This window comes from Monodon monoceros, unplaced genomic scaffold, assembly GCF_005190385.1.
Source record: "Monodon monoceros isolate NGI ecotype Baffin Bay Population unplaced genomic scaffold, NGI_Narwhal_1 Super_Scaffold_5, whole genome shotgun sequence".
Taxonomy (NCBI): domain Eukaryota; kingdom Metazoa; phylum Chordata; class Mammalia; order Artiodactyla; family Monodontidae; genus Monodon; species Monodon monoceros.
Genome location: NW_021703782.1, coordinates 49,522,574 through 49,537,496, shown reverse-complemented (window position 1 = coordinate 49,537,496; position 14,923 = coordinate 49,522,574). Strand labels below are relative to the sequence as shown.

At 35.7% G+C, this 14,923-nt stretch overlaps 1 protein-coding gene across 10 annotated transcripts in view; it reads right to left on the bottom strand.

Annotated features, from left to right (window-relative positions):
- The window catches only part of FREM1 (FRAS1 related extracellular matrix 1), a 170,769-nt gene that overhangs the window by 70,641 nt on the left and 85,205 nt on the right, over window positions 1-14,923 (bottom strand). For 9 of the 10 annotated variants that reach the window (XM_029202856.1, XM_029202857.1, XM_029202859.1 and 6 more), the window contains 2 exons: window positions 8,637-8,816; window positions 4,648-4,833 (listed from right to left, as the gene is read on the bottom strand). The exons of the other annotated variant lie outside the window; for it this stretch is intronic. In XM_029202856.1, coding sequence (XP_029058689.1) covers window positions 4,648-4,833; window positions 8,637-8,816 — 366 coding nt within the window. The remainder of the gene's footprint in view (window positions 1-4,647; window positions 4,834-8,636; window positions 8,817-14,923) is intronic. 10 annotated transcript variants of the gene reach the window in all.

The window sequence follows — 14,923 nt, the reverse complement described above, 5'->3', positions numbered from 1 at the left end:
GAGTTTAAGGTGTATGACGTGTTGATTTGAAACATTCTATACCACAAAGTGTTTATCACAATAAGGTTAATTAACATATCATTCACCTCATATAATTACTATTTTGCTGTTGTTGATATGATGAGAACATCAAAGCTCTACTCTCAAAGCAACTTTCAAGTGTATAATAAGTATTGTTAATTATAGTCATCATGCTATACCTTAGATACCCAGAATTTATTCATTTTATAACTGAAAGTTTGTAGCCTTCAACCAGCATCTCCTGCATCTCCTCACCCTTACCCTCGGCACCTGGCAACCACTATTCTACTCTCTGTTTCTATGAGTTCAATATTTTTAGATTCCACATATAAGTGAGACCGTACAGTATTGGTCTTTATCTGTCTGATGAATTTCACTTACTATAATGCTCTCAGAGGTCCATCCATGTTGTTGCAAATGGCAGCATTTATTTCTTTTTCATGGCTGAATAATATCCTAATGTATGTATGTATATGTATATATATATATATATATATACACCACATTTTCTTTGTCCATTCATCCATCAATGGACATTTAGGTTGTTTCCATATGTTAGCTATTATGAATAATCCTGTAATGAATATGGGAGTGCAGATATGTCTTTGATATCCTGTTTTCATTCTCTTTGGATATACACCCAGAAGTGGAATTGCTGAATCATACGGAAGTTCTATTTTTAATTTTTTGAGGAACTTCCATAGTGATTGTACCAATTTACATTCCCAACTAATGGTGCACCAGAGTTCCCTTTTCTCCACGTCCTCGCCAGCATTTGTTATCTCTTACCATTTTGATAATAGCCATTCAAACAGGTGGGAGATGATATATCATTGTGGTTTTAACTGGCATTTCCCTGATGATTAGTGATGATGAACACCTTTCCATGTACCTGTTCCACCATTTGTACATCTTCTCCAGAAAAATGTTTACTCAAGTCCTCTACCCATTTTTCAATCAGATTGTTTGGGCTTTTTGTATTGAGTTGTATGAGTAATTTATATATATTAGATATTAATCTCCTACCAGATACATGGTTTGCAAATATTTTCTCCCTTTCTATAGGTAACTTTTTCATTTTGTTGATTGCTTCTCTTTCTGTGCAGAAGCATTTTAGTTTAATGTAGTCCCACTTGTTGATTTTTGCTTTTTTGCCATTGCTTTTGGTGTCAAATTCAAAAAATCATCATCAAGACCCATGTCAAGGAGCTTACTGCCTATGTTGTCTTCTAGGAGTTTTATGGTTTCATGTCTTATGTTCAAGTCTTCAATCCATTTTGAGCTAATTTTTGTTGTGTTGTAAGATAGTAGTCCAGTTTTATTCTTTTGCATGTGGCTGTCCATTTTTCCCAACACCACTTCTCAAAGAGACTATGCTTTGCCCATTGTATATTCTTGGCTCCTTCATCAAAAATTAATTGACCATATATGCATTGGTTTATTTCTAGGCTCTCTATTCTGTTCTATTGATCTATGTGTTTGTTTTTATGCTAATACCATACTGCTTTGATTACGATAGCTTTGTAATAATAGCTTGAAATCAGGAGGTGTGATGCCTCCAGCTTTGTTCTTCTTTCTCAAGATGGCTTTGGCTATCTGAGGTCTTTTGTGGTTCCATACAAATTTTAGGATTGTTTGTTCTATTTCTGTAAAAAATGCCATTGGGATTTTGATAGGGATTGCACTGAATCTATAGATAGATTTGGGTGGTATGGACATTTTAACAATATTAACTCTTTCAATCCATGAACATGGGATGTCTTTCCATTTGTGTCTTCTTCAGCGTCTTTCATCAAGACATCAATTCTATGTCTTACGGTTCTTGGCATATAAATCTTTCACTTCCTTGGTTAAAATTATTCCTAAATATTTTATTGTTTTTGATGCTATTATAAATGAGATTGTTTTCTCTGTTTCTTTTTTGGATAGCTTATTGTTCATGTATAGGAATACAACTGATGTTTGTATGTTGATTTTGTACCCTGAAACTTTATTGAATTTGTTGATTAGTTCTAACAGTTTTTGGTGAAGTCTTTAGGAATTTCTATATATCATATCATCAGCAAACAGAAACATTTTACTTTTTCCTTTCTGATTTGGCACCCTTTATTTCTTTTTCTTGCCTAATTGCTCTGGCTATGACTTTCCGTACTATACTGAATAGGCATGATGAGGGTGGGCACCTCTGTCTGGTTCCTTATCTTACAGGGAAAATTTTCAACCTTTCACTGTTGACTATGATGCCAGCTGTGGGTTCTGCATATACGGGCTTTATTATGTTGAGGTATGTTCCTTCTATACACAATTTGTTGAGAGTTTTTAATCTTAAAAGGATGTAGAAATTTGTTAAATGTTTGTTTCTGCACCTATAGAGATGATCATAGGATTTTTGTCTTTCATTCTATCAATGTGGTGTATCACATTTACTGATTTGCATATGCTGAACTACCCTTGCATCACAGATATAAATCCCACTTGATCATGGTGTGTGATCCTTTTAATGTGCTGTTGAATTCAGTTTGTTATTGTTTTGTGGAGAAGTTTTGCATCTATATTCATCAAAGATATTGATTTGTAGTTTTCTTTTCTTGTAGTATCTTTATCTGTCTTTGGTATCAGGGTAATGCTAGCCTTGTAAAATGAGTTTGGAAGCATTCCCTCCTCTTCCTTTTTTTTGGAAAAGTTTGAGAAAAATGAGTGCTAACTCTTCTTTAAATGTTTGGTAGAAATCACCTGTGAAGCCATCTGATCTTGGGCTTTTCTTACTTGGGAGGTTTTGGATTACTGATTAAATCTATTTACTGATTATTGGTCTGTTCAGATTTTTAATTTCTTCATGATCCAGACTTGGTAAGTTTTATGTTCCTATGTTGTCCAATTTGTTGGTGTATAATTGTTCAGAGTAGTCTCTTCTGATCCTCTGTATTTCTGTATTAGTTGTAATGTTTCCTCCTTCATTTCAGATTTTATTTATTTGAGTTCTCTTTTCTTCTTGTTAAGTCTAGCTAAAAGTTTGCCAATTTCATTTATCTTTTAAAAAAATCAATTCAGTTTCATTAATCTCTTCTATTTTTCTGTTCTCTGTTTCTGCTCTGGTCTTTGTTATCACCTTCTTTCTGCTAAACCTGGGCTTAGTTTGTTTTTGTTTTTCTAGTTCTAGTTGATTTACTTTCTTAATGTAGCATTTATCACTATAAAATTTTCCTCTTAGCACTGCTTTTGCTGCATCCCATATATTTTAGTGTGTTGTGTTTCCATTTTTATTTAAGATTTTTAAATTTCTTTTTTAAATTTAATCTTTGACCCATTGGTTGTTCAGAAGTGTGTTGCTTAATTTTCACATATTTGTGAATTTTCTAGTTACCTCCTGTTATTGATTTTAATTTCATACCATTGCAGTCAAAAAAAAAACTTGGTACAATTTCAATCTTTTTAAATTGCTAAGACTTGTTGGTTGATTCATCACATGATCTATCCTGGAGAATGTTTCATGTGCACTTGAGAAGAATGTTTATTCTGCTTTTGTTGGATGGAATGTACGTATATGTCTGTTAAGTTCATTTGGTCTAACATATAGTTCAAGTCTAATGTTTCCTTATTGATTTTCCATCTGGATGATCTATCCATTGTTGAAATTGGGGTACTGAGGTCCCTACTATTATTGTATTGTTGTGTATTATCCTCTTCAAATCTATTAGTATTTGCTTCATATATTTAGGTGCTCCAATGTTGTGTGCATATACATTTACAGCTATTATATCCTCTTGATGAATTAAGACTTTATCATTATGTAATGACCTTCTTTGTCTCTTGTTACAGTTTTGACTTAAAGTCTCTTTTGTCTGTTATAAGTATATCTACCCTTGCTCTCTTTTGGTTTCCATTTGCATGGAATATCTTTTTCCTTCCCTTCATTTTAAGCCTATGTATGTCCTTGAAGCTGAAGTGAGTTTCTTGTAGGCAGCATGTAGTTGGGTCTTTTATTTTTCTATCCATTCAGTCACTCTATTAATGCAATTAATCTTAAACCCAGATTCTCTCATATTTAAGATAGATGTACCCCAAAAGGTGCTTAGAGAATAACTCTAAAGTGGTGCCTTTGGACAATTGTGTTTTTGGTGTCTGTTTCTGTTTTGGTTGTTTTCTTTTTGCCTGAAATACCAGAGATATTTCAGTATCTGAGAGGCATTTTGGTTTCAAAATTAATGTCACTACCTTCAACATTTCCATGGTATGTTTCCTAATCTTTTCTGCCCGTATCTTTTAAAAGTGTGAAAAAAAACTGTGATAATGAGACCAGTGAGCTCCACCAGATTTATTCTATCACAGAATTCTGTGTTGCTATCATGGCCTTTAAAAACATTATTTCTTCAATATTTATTCTAATATTTTTCATAAGTGAAATCTCCATTTATTTTGAAGTAAACTCCCATACATGGGGAAATTTTAAATGAAAAATTAGAACGAAAAACAATAATACTCAAAAGCATTGGTAATAATAATAATTCCTTGAGTATATACAGTACTTTGAACATTTCTGAAGTCCTAACCCAGTTATTAAACATGATCTAACCAATCAGTCACAAACATAGGCTAATTATTGCTGGACACAAAGCCATGACTTACCTATGCTGATGCCCATATTGCTTTTTTCAAAACCTGCAGAAGGTAATGTGTTTTCAAGGTAGCCGAACTGGGGAGGAGCAACCAAAACAAATTCCAAGTCATCTGCTGCAGTGTCGGCATCAGTGGCAGACAAATGGTTAACAGTAAGGGCTGCTGAGAAACCCTCATCTACAAAGAACATGGTACCTGCATACAAATAATAACACAATTATGACTTAGCGTGAAATCCTCTAATCAGAATAGTGAGAACAAAAGGGAGTGATTGAAATTCCAATTCATAGAAGCATCCTACATGCAAATATACTCCCATGGGAGATATTCATTTCCTTTGGCATAATTCTCCTTACAGTGAATATATGCAGGGGTAATGGGGGGAATTTAATTTGACTTAACGGAATTATATTTTTTTCTTGTATAAGCAAGCCAGACAATAATAGAAAGAGAGCAGAAATACTAAATGCTTCAGTACAGCCCTTTAGTCACTCTCAAGGAACTCTGATTTCCCTTGTGTCTATAGAAGTGACAAATGAAACTAAGAATTGCCAAACTGTTTTAATAAGTCACTAAATGTGGTTTATGTACTCTTCAAGATCAGTTGTTGCCTCTGTTTGTCAGAGCGTTAATTACCTGAGAACTATTATGAATTGCTCATAATGAACACTTTTTCATGCCTTGGTGCTTAATTATTCTGCAGGGATAATGCTTCCTCCCCAGAACATTGCTTAGGAGATACTTTGCAAATTACAATAACATTCATACATATGTTTGCATTTTTTTTGAGACACAGAACATAAACACAATGCCTATGAAGAGATGACTTTCTAAAAAGCAAATAAGGTCAAGTATATACAAATGGTCTCACTAATATACTCATTCAATTCTAATAGAAATTATTATGGATAAAATAAATTATTGGCTCTCCAGCAGGCAAATGATATTTTCCCACGTGAAATAAAACCAGAATATCTGAGGATTGCAATGTTGTCTTCATTCCCAAGTGTGTGCACATACACAGACACAGATACACACACACACACACACACACACACACTTGCATTCTCTCTCCACACGAATTTATCTAAATAGTTTTTTAACATCTTTATTGGAGTATAATTGCTTTACAATGGTGTGTTAGTTTCTGTGCTATAACAAAGTGTATCAGCTATACATATACATATATCTCCGGATCCCCTCCCTCTGTGTCTCCCTCCCACCCTCCCTATCGCACCCCTCTAAGTGGTCACAAAGCACTGAGCTGATCTCCCTGTGCTATGCAGCTGCTTCCCGCTAGCTATCTATTTTGTCTGATATTAGAATTGCTACACCAGCTTTCTTTTGATTTCCATTTGCATAGAATAACTTTTTCCATCCCCTCACTTTCAGTCTGTATGTGTCCCTAGGTCTGAAGTGGGTCTCCTGTAGACAGCATTTATATGGGACTTGTTTTTGTATCCATTCAGCCAGTCTATGTCTTTTGGTTGGAGCATTTAACCCATTTACATTTAAGGTAATTATCGATATGTATGTTCCTATTGCCATTTTCTTAATTGTTTTGGGTTTGTTATAGTACGTCTTTTCCTTCTCTTGTGCTTCCTGCCTAGAGAAGTTCCTTTAGCACTTGTAAAGCTGGTTTGGTGGTGCTGAATTCTCTTAGCTTTTGCTTGTCTGTAAAGGTTTTAATTTCTCCATCAAATCTGAATGAGATCCTTGCTGGGTAGAGTAATCTTGGTTGTAGGTTTTTCTCTTTCATCACTTTAAATATGTCCTGTTACTCCCTTCTGGCTTGCAGAGTTTCTGCTGAAAGATCAGCTGTTAACCTTATGGGGATTCCCTTGTATGTTATTTGTTGCTTTTCCCTTGATGCTTTTAATATTTTTTCTTTGTATTTAATTTTTAGTCGTTTGATTAATATGTCTCTTGACATGTTTCTCGTTGGATTTATCCTGTATGGGACTCTCTGTGCTTCCTGGACTTGATTGACTATTTCCTTTCCCATATTAGGGAAGTTTTCTACTATAATCTCTTCAAATATTTTCTGACCCTTTTTTTTTCTCTTCTTCTTCTGGGACCCCTATAATACGAATGTTTTTGCATTTAATGTTTTCCCAGAGGTCTCTGAGACTGTCCTCAATTCTTTTCATTCTTTTTTCTTTATTCTGCTCTGTGGTAGTTATTTCCACTATTTTATCTTCCAGGTCACTTATCTGTTCTTATGCCTCAGTTATTCTGCTATTGATTCCTTCCAGAGAATTTTTACTTTCATTTATTGTGTTGTTCATCATTGTTTGTTTGCTCTTTAGTTCTATGTCCTCATGAAACGTTTCTTGTATTTTCTCCATTCTATTTCCTAGATTTTGGATATCTTTACTATCATTATTCTGAATTATTTTTCAGGTAGACTGCCTATTTCTTCCTCATTTGTTTGGTCTGGTGGGTTTTTACCTTGCTCCTTCATCTGCTGTGTGTTCTCTGTCTCCTCTTTTTACTTAACTTACTTTGTTTGGGGTCTCCTTTTCGCAGGCTGCAGGTTCGTAATTCCCGTTGCTTTTGGTGTCTGCTCCTGGTGGCTAAGGTTGGTTCAGTGGGTTGTGTAGGCTTCCTGGTGGAGAGGACTGGTGCCTGTGTTCTGGTGGATGATAGTGGATCTTGTCTTTCTGGTGGGCAGGACCGCATCCAGTGGTGTGTTTTTGGGTGCCTGTGACCTTATTATGATGTTAGGCAGCCCCTCTGCTAATGGGTGGGGTTGTGTTCCTGTCTTGCTAGTTGTTTGGCATGGTGTATCTAGCACTGTAGCTTGCTGGTGTTGAGTGGAACTAGGTCTTAGCATTGAGATGGAGATGTTTGGGAGGGCTTTCACCATTTGATAGTACATGGAGCCAGGAGGTCTCTGGTGGACCAATGTCCTGAACTCAGCTCTCCCACCTCAGAGGCTCAGGCCTGACACCTGGCCGGAGCACCAAGACCCTGTCAGCCACACGGCTCAGAAGAAAAGGGACCAGAAAAAAAAAAAAGAAAGAAAGAAAGAAAATAATAAAATAAAAAATATTATTACAAATTAAAAAAATAAAAAAGTAATAAAAAGAAAGAAGAGAGCACCCAAATCTAAAAACAAATCCACCAATGATAACAAGTGCTAAAAACTATGCAAAAAAAAAAAAAAAAACAACGGACAGACAAAACCTAGGACAAATGGTAAAAGCAAAGCTATAGAGACAAAAGCTATAGAGACAAAATCACAGAAAGAAGCATACACTCACAAAAACAGAAAAAGGAAAAAAAAAATATATGTATATATATAAGAGGGAAAGAGCAACCAAATCAATAAACAAATCTACCAATGATAATAAGCTCTAAATACTTAACTAAGATAAACATAAAACCAGAAACAAATTAGATGCAGAAAGCAAACCCCAAGTCTACAGTTGCTCACAACATCCACTGTCTCAATTTTGGGATGATCTGTTGTCTGTTCAGGTATTCCACAGATGCAGGGTACATCAAGTTGGTTGTGGAGATTTAATTCGCTGCTCCTGAGGCTGCTGGGAGAGATTACCCTTTCTCTTCTTTGTTAGCACAGCTCCTGTAGTTCATCTTTGGATTTGGCCCCGCCTCTGCGTGTAGGTCGCCTGAGGGCATCTTTTGGGAAGTCTGCGTTCTTCTGCCAGCATTCAGTAGGTTTTCTATAGGAGTTGTTCCACATGTAGATGTATTCCCAAAGTATTTGTGGGGAGGAAGGTGATCTCCATGTCTTACTCCTCCACCATCTTGAAGGTCCCTCAGATTTATCTAAATTTTTAAACAAGTAAATTCTTTTGCCCTGTAATCTTTCATAGATCAGGGGGTTTCCACAAATTTGTATTGAGGCAATTATTGGAAGCAATTCTGTATGGTGGTTTTCTATTTTGACTATATGTAAAGTGCATCACTTCACTGGACCATGGGTATGACACTAGGTGAAATAATAGAACTTTAAAAGAAAAAATTGTCACCTATTGCAATTGAAGGTGATTGGTTGTCCACCGGATACACTGTGATGTTGAGATCATACACTGGAAAGGACTCACGACGAGGAACAGATGGATGAGGTCCATTCACAAAAGGGCCAGCTTCTGTGTCCGAAACTACCAACGTTATGGTGTCAAAACAAGGCACCAGGCCAATCTCACCACCTGGAAGACACAACTAGAGTTTAAGCCTGACTTTTAAAAACATAGAATACCAAGAGGAAACCCACTCACACTTGCTCTACAAGCATAAAATGGCAAGGGAAGGAACTTATGTGGTTAAAAGGTAAAACTCAATTTTATCTATGCAATTAAATAGAGTCATAAAAATAACACAAAAATGCTTGCCCATCTGTTGCCTCTGGTGAAATCCCTGCCAGCCATCTATCACCATATGGAGGGGCAAAACAGGGCTAACAAGGGTCTGACAGTTCATAAATGAATAAGGGATAGACACGAAGCTTGACTCGTGATGGCTTTACTCTTCTCTCATAATTATTAGTGTTAGGACCAACCTCAGGGAGAACAGAAGGCACCCTTTTCCCTGTGGTAATTGTCTTCCCATTTCCATTAACCACCTTAAATGAACAACCATTCACTACAGAAGAAGCAGAATAGGTGAAATACAAATATAATCCACATTTTTGTGATTTGTTTCAGTATTTTCCTCATTACATAATAGCCAAGATGTTAGCAAAATAGCAACAGCACCTGGAAAAGAAGTGGCATTTATTTTCATTTTCTGTTTACTCTTTAGAGCTTACAGCTATGGGATTCAAAATGACCCCAACTTAGGCAATGAGAGGAAGAAGGAAGAAAATGTCAGGACTAGATAGTTTACCAGTAAACAGAACAATCTGCTCTTGGATTACTAGCTAACAGCATAGAGGTGGGAATGCTTGCTGTCCAGGGGACAGGAAAGTTCTGCAGATATGCTTTTCATAATTCTCAGGCATCACTCTGAAAGTGCCAAGAGGGAAGCAATTATGTTTGAAGTTTTGATGAGTCTAAGACACGAAAGATCAGGGATGTCATCTCTTTTCACAAGACACATTGGTTAAATCTACAGAGCATTGTGTTTGGCATCATTCTACCTGTTTGAAAAAAATGACAAGGAAAAGCTCGAGATGATATTATTAAGCAACGAAATGATTAAAGGATGAGATAACTGGATTTATTTTTAAAAAACAGTGAAATTGAGAGAACTAAAACTAAACAATCTGCCTTCAACTTCAGGAAAATTTTAAAAAAAGACACGTCTCATCTATTCATAATTATAAAAAACAAATTGGCATAAAGTTTGTTTATTCATCATTCACTTGATAAATATATACTTAATGCCTGTTATATGAAAATTAGTGTTCTGGGTGCCTCAGCAGAGAAAAAGGCAGACGTGTTGAAAACGTCAAAAGACAGTTCAAAAGAATGTCAAATGTCCAAAGACCTACTATGTGTCAGGAGCTGACACAGTCTAATGGTAGAGAAAGAAATGCAGTTCAGTTAGAACATCACAGATATGTGTATGTATTAAGTGGAACCATATGAAATTGCTACTATTAAGCCATTTTTTACCTATTAAATGGAAAATTCATCTATCTCAGCCTGATTATGTACCAGGTGCTGAGGGTGAACGAGGATGAGAATATTGGCTGATGATGGCATAGGGGGCAAGGCACACACACCAGAGAAAGTCAGAGAAGTCTTTTCAGATGGCCTTGCTGGCTTTGTGCTGAGCATTAAAGGATGAGTAGTTTATAAGGCAGATAAGGCAGAGAATTGGGAGATGAGGAGAGAGGACGTGTAGGGAGAGGGAGCCAGAAGAGAAGTAGAAAAATCTAGGAAATGAAAACAGCTTAATCAAAAAAGCAAACATAGTACCTTCAATAACTGTAATTTCAATATAATGGAAGCATAGGATACATTTACAGAAAGAGCTGGAAAATTTGGCTGAGGGTTAAACCTCTAAAAAGGCTACAGCATTGCTGGAAGAATTCTTTACCTTGAAATGAAATACAGTCTAAAGATATAATTTATACTTAAAATAGTTAACTGTACTGCTATTTGAAAGAAAAGTTTTTAATGACCTCATATATAATGTTTGGAGAATAGAAAATTAATAATGTAATTTTATATCATAAAATATTATTCAATTAGTAAAACATGTTTACAATAATTATATAAAATTTACTAAATATTTTAATAAACATTTTTAGGTGATTATCTAAATGAATAAAGGAATCTACAAAACGGCACATATAACATGATTGCAACTATGTTAAAAATTATGATTATAAAAAAGAAAATACTGTAACACTGAAATGTTAACAGTGATTCTCTTTGAAAGGTAAATAAGGTAATTTTTTCAAAACTTCGTTATATTTTTTCATGTTCTCTGCAATGAGCGTGTACTGTTTTCATAATCGTAGAAATAAGATAAAATAAATCAATTGATGAAGTAAAATAATGGAGACACAATTGTTCTCTGGTGATCTTTATAACCAATGTATGGAGGAAAGAGCGGGGCCACTGAAACTTTAGATCCTAGAGTACTGAAGTTCTCTTTACTCATCCTAGAAGAGCACTAAATTACTACCAACTGAGTAACTGAGTGAACATTACAAGAAAACATAATATTCAAATAACAAAACACCTTTCTGAATACAGTATTTCTGTTAATTAATTAATTTATTTTAACATCTTTATTGGAGTATAATTGCTTTATAATGTTGTGTCAGTTTCTGCTGTACAACACAGTGAATCAGCTATAAGTATATCCCCTCCCTCTTCTGTCTCCCTCCCAACCTCCTTATCCCACCCCTCTAGGTGACCGCAAAGCACTGAGCTGATCTCCCTGTGCCATGCAGTTGCTGCTCCCTAGCTATGTATTTGGTAGTGTGTGTATATCAGTGCAACTCTCTCACTTCATCCCAGCTTACCCTTCTCCCTCCCCATGTCCTCAAGTTCATTCTCTACATCTGCGTCTTTATTCCTGTCCTGCCCTAGGTTCCTCTGAACTTTTTTTTTTTTTGATTCCATACATATGTGTTAGCATACGGTATTTGCTTTTTTCTTTCTGACTTACTTCACTGTATGACAGACTCTAGGTCCATTCACTCACCACAAATAACTCAATTTCATTTCTTTTTATGGCTGAGTAATATTCCATCGTATATATGTGCCACATTTTCTTTATCCATTCATCTGTCAATGGACACTTAGGTTGCTTCCATGTGCTGGCTATTGTAAATAGTGCTGCAATGAACATTTTGGTACATGACTCTTTTTGAATTATGGTTTTCTCAGGGTATATGCCCAGTAGTGGGATTGCTGGGTCATATGGTGGTTCTGTTTTTAGTTTCTTAAGGAACCTCCATACTGTTCTCCATGGCTGTATCAATTTACATTCCCACCAACAGTGCAAGAGGGTTCCCCTTTCTCCACACCCTCTCCACCATTTATTGTTTATAAATTTTTTGATAATGGCCATTCTGACTGGTGTGAGGTGATAACTCATTGTAGCTTTGATTTGCATTTCTCTAATAATTAGTGATCTTGAGCAGCTTTTCATGTGCTTCTTGGCCATCTGTATGTCTTCTTTGCAGAAATGTCTATTTAGGTCTTCTGCCCATTTTTGGATTGGGTTGTTTGTGTCTTTAATATTGAGCTGCATGAGCTGTTTATATATTTTGGAGATTAATCCTTTGTCTGTTGATTCGTTTGCAAATATTTTCTCCCATTCTGAGGGTTGTCTTTTCGTCTTGTTTATGGTTTCCTTTGGTGTGCAAAAGCTTTCAAGTTTCATTAGGTCCCATTTGTTTTTTGTTTTTATTTCCATTTCTCTAGGAGGTGGGTCAAAAAGGATCTTGCTGTGATTTATGTCATAGAGTGTTCTGCCTGTTTTCCTCTAAAAGTTTTATAGTGTCCGGTCTTACATTTAGGTCTCTAATCCATTTTGACTTTATTTTTATGTATGGTGTTAGGGAATGTTCTAATTTCATTCTTTTACATGTAGTTGTCCAGTTTTTCCAGCACCACTTACTGAAGAGACTGTCTTTTCTCCATTGTATATCTTTGCCTCCTTGGTCATAGATTAGTTGACCATAGGTGCGTGGGTTTATCTCTGGGCTTTCTATCCTATTCCATTGATCTATATTTCTGGTTTTGTGCCAGTACCATGCTGTCTTGATTACTGTAGCTTTGCAGTACAGTCTGAAGTCAGGAAGACTGATTCCTCCAGCTCCGTTTTTCTTTCTCAAGATTGCTTTGGCTATTCGGGGTCTTTTGTGTTTCCATACAAATTGTGAAATTTTTGTTCTAGTTCTGTGAAAAATGTCATTGGTAGTTTGAAAGGGATTGCACTGATCCTGTAGATTGCTTTGGGTAATAGAGTCATTTTCACAATGTTGATTCTTCCAATCCAAGAATATGGTATATCTCTCCACTGTTTGTATCATCTTTAATTTCTTTCATCAGTGTCTGATAGTTTTCTGCATACAGGTCTTCTCTCTCCTTAGGTAGGTTTATTCCTAGGTATTTTATTCTTTTTGTTGTAATGGTCAATGGGAGTGTCCTTAATTTCTCTTTCAGATTTTTCATCATTAATTTATAGGAATGCAAGAGATTTCTGTGCATTAATTTTGTATCCTGCTACTTTACCAAACTCATTGATTAGCTCTAGTAGTTTTCTAGTAGCATCTTTAGGATTCTCTATGTATACTATCATGTCATTTGCAAACAGTGACAGTTTTACTTCTTCCTTTCCGATTTGGATTCCTTCTATTTCTTTTTCTTCTCTTATTGCTGTGACCAAAACTATGTTGAATAATAGTTGTGAGAGTGCGCAACCTTGTCTTGTTCCTGATCTTAGTGGAAATCTTTTCAGTTTTTCACCACTGAGAACGATGTCGGCTGTGGGTTTGTCATATATGGCCTTTATTATGTTGAGGTAGTTCCCTCTACGACTACTTTCTGGAGAGTTTTTATCATAACTGGGTGTTGAATTTTGTCAAAAGCTTTTTACGCATGTATTGGGATTATCATATGGCTTTTATCCTTCAATTTGTTAATATGGTGTATCACATTGATTGATTTGTGTATAATGAAGAATCCTTGCATTCCTGGGATAAACTCCACTTGATCATGGTGTACGTTCCTTTTAATGTGCTGCTGGATTCTGTTTGCTAGCATTCTGTTGCAGATTTTTGCATCTATGTTCATCAGAGATATTGGTCTGCAGTTTTCTTTTTTTGTGACATCTTTGTCTGGTTTTGGTATCAGCGTGATGGTGGCCTCGTAGAATGAGTTTAGGAGTGTTCCTCCCTCTGCTATACTTTAGAAGAGTTTGAGAAGGATAGGTGTCAGCTCTTCTGTAAATGTTTGATAAAAATCGCCTGTGAAGCCACCTGGTCCTGGGCTTTTGTTTTGTGTAAGATTTTTAATCACAGTTTCAAATTCAGTGCTTGTGACTGGTCTGTTTATATTTTCTATTTCTTCCTGGTTCAGTCTTGGAAGGTTGTGCTTTTCTATGAATTTGTCCATTTCTTCCAGGTTGTCCATTTTATTGGCATATAGCTGCCTGTAGTAATCTCTCATGATTCTTCTGTATTTCTGCAGTGTCAGTTGTCACTTCTCCTTTTTCATTTCTAATTCTATTGATTTGAGTCCTCTCCCTTTTTTTCTTGATGAGTCTAGCTAGTGGTTTATCAATTTTGTTTATCTTCTCAAAGAACCAGCTTTTAGTTTTATTGATGTTTGATATTGCTTCATTTCTTTTTCATTTATTTCTGATCTGATCTTTATGATTTCTTTCCTTGTGCTAACTTTGGGGAGTTTTTTGTTCTTCTTCCTCTATTTGCTTTAGGTGTAAGGTTAGGTTGTTTATTTGAGATGTTTCTTGTTCCTTGAGGTAGGATTTTTTTGCTATAAACTTCCCTCTTAGAACTGCTTTTGCTGTATCCCATAGGTTTTGGGTCTTTGTGTTTTCATTGTCATTTTTTCTAGGTATTTTTTGATTTCCTCTTTGAATTCTTCAGTGGTCTCTTGGTTATTTAGTAGTGTATTGTTTAGCCTCCATGCGTTTGTATTATTTACAGATTTTTTCCTATAATTGATATCTAGTCTCAGAGCACTGTGGGCAGAAAAGATACTTGATAGGATTTCAATTTTCTTAAATTTACCAAGGCTTGATTTGTGACCCAAGATATGGTCTATCCTGGAGAACATTCCATGAGCACTTGAGAAGAAAGTGTATTTTGTTGTTTAGGGATGGAATG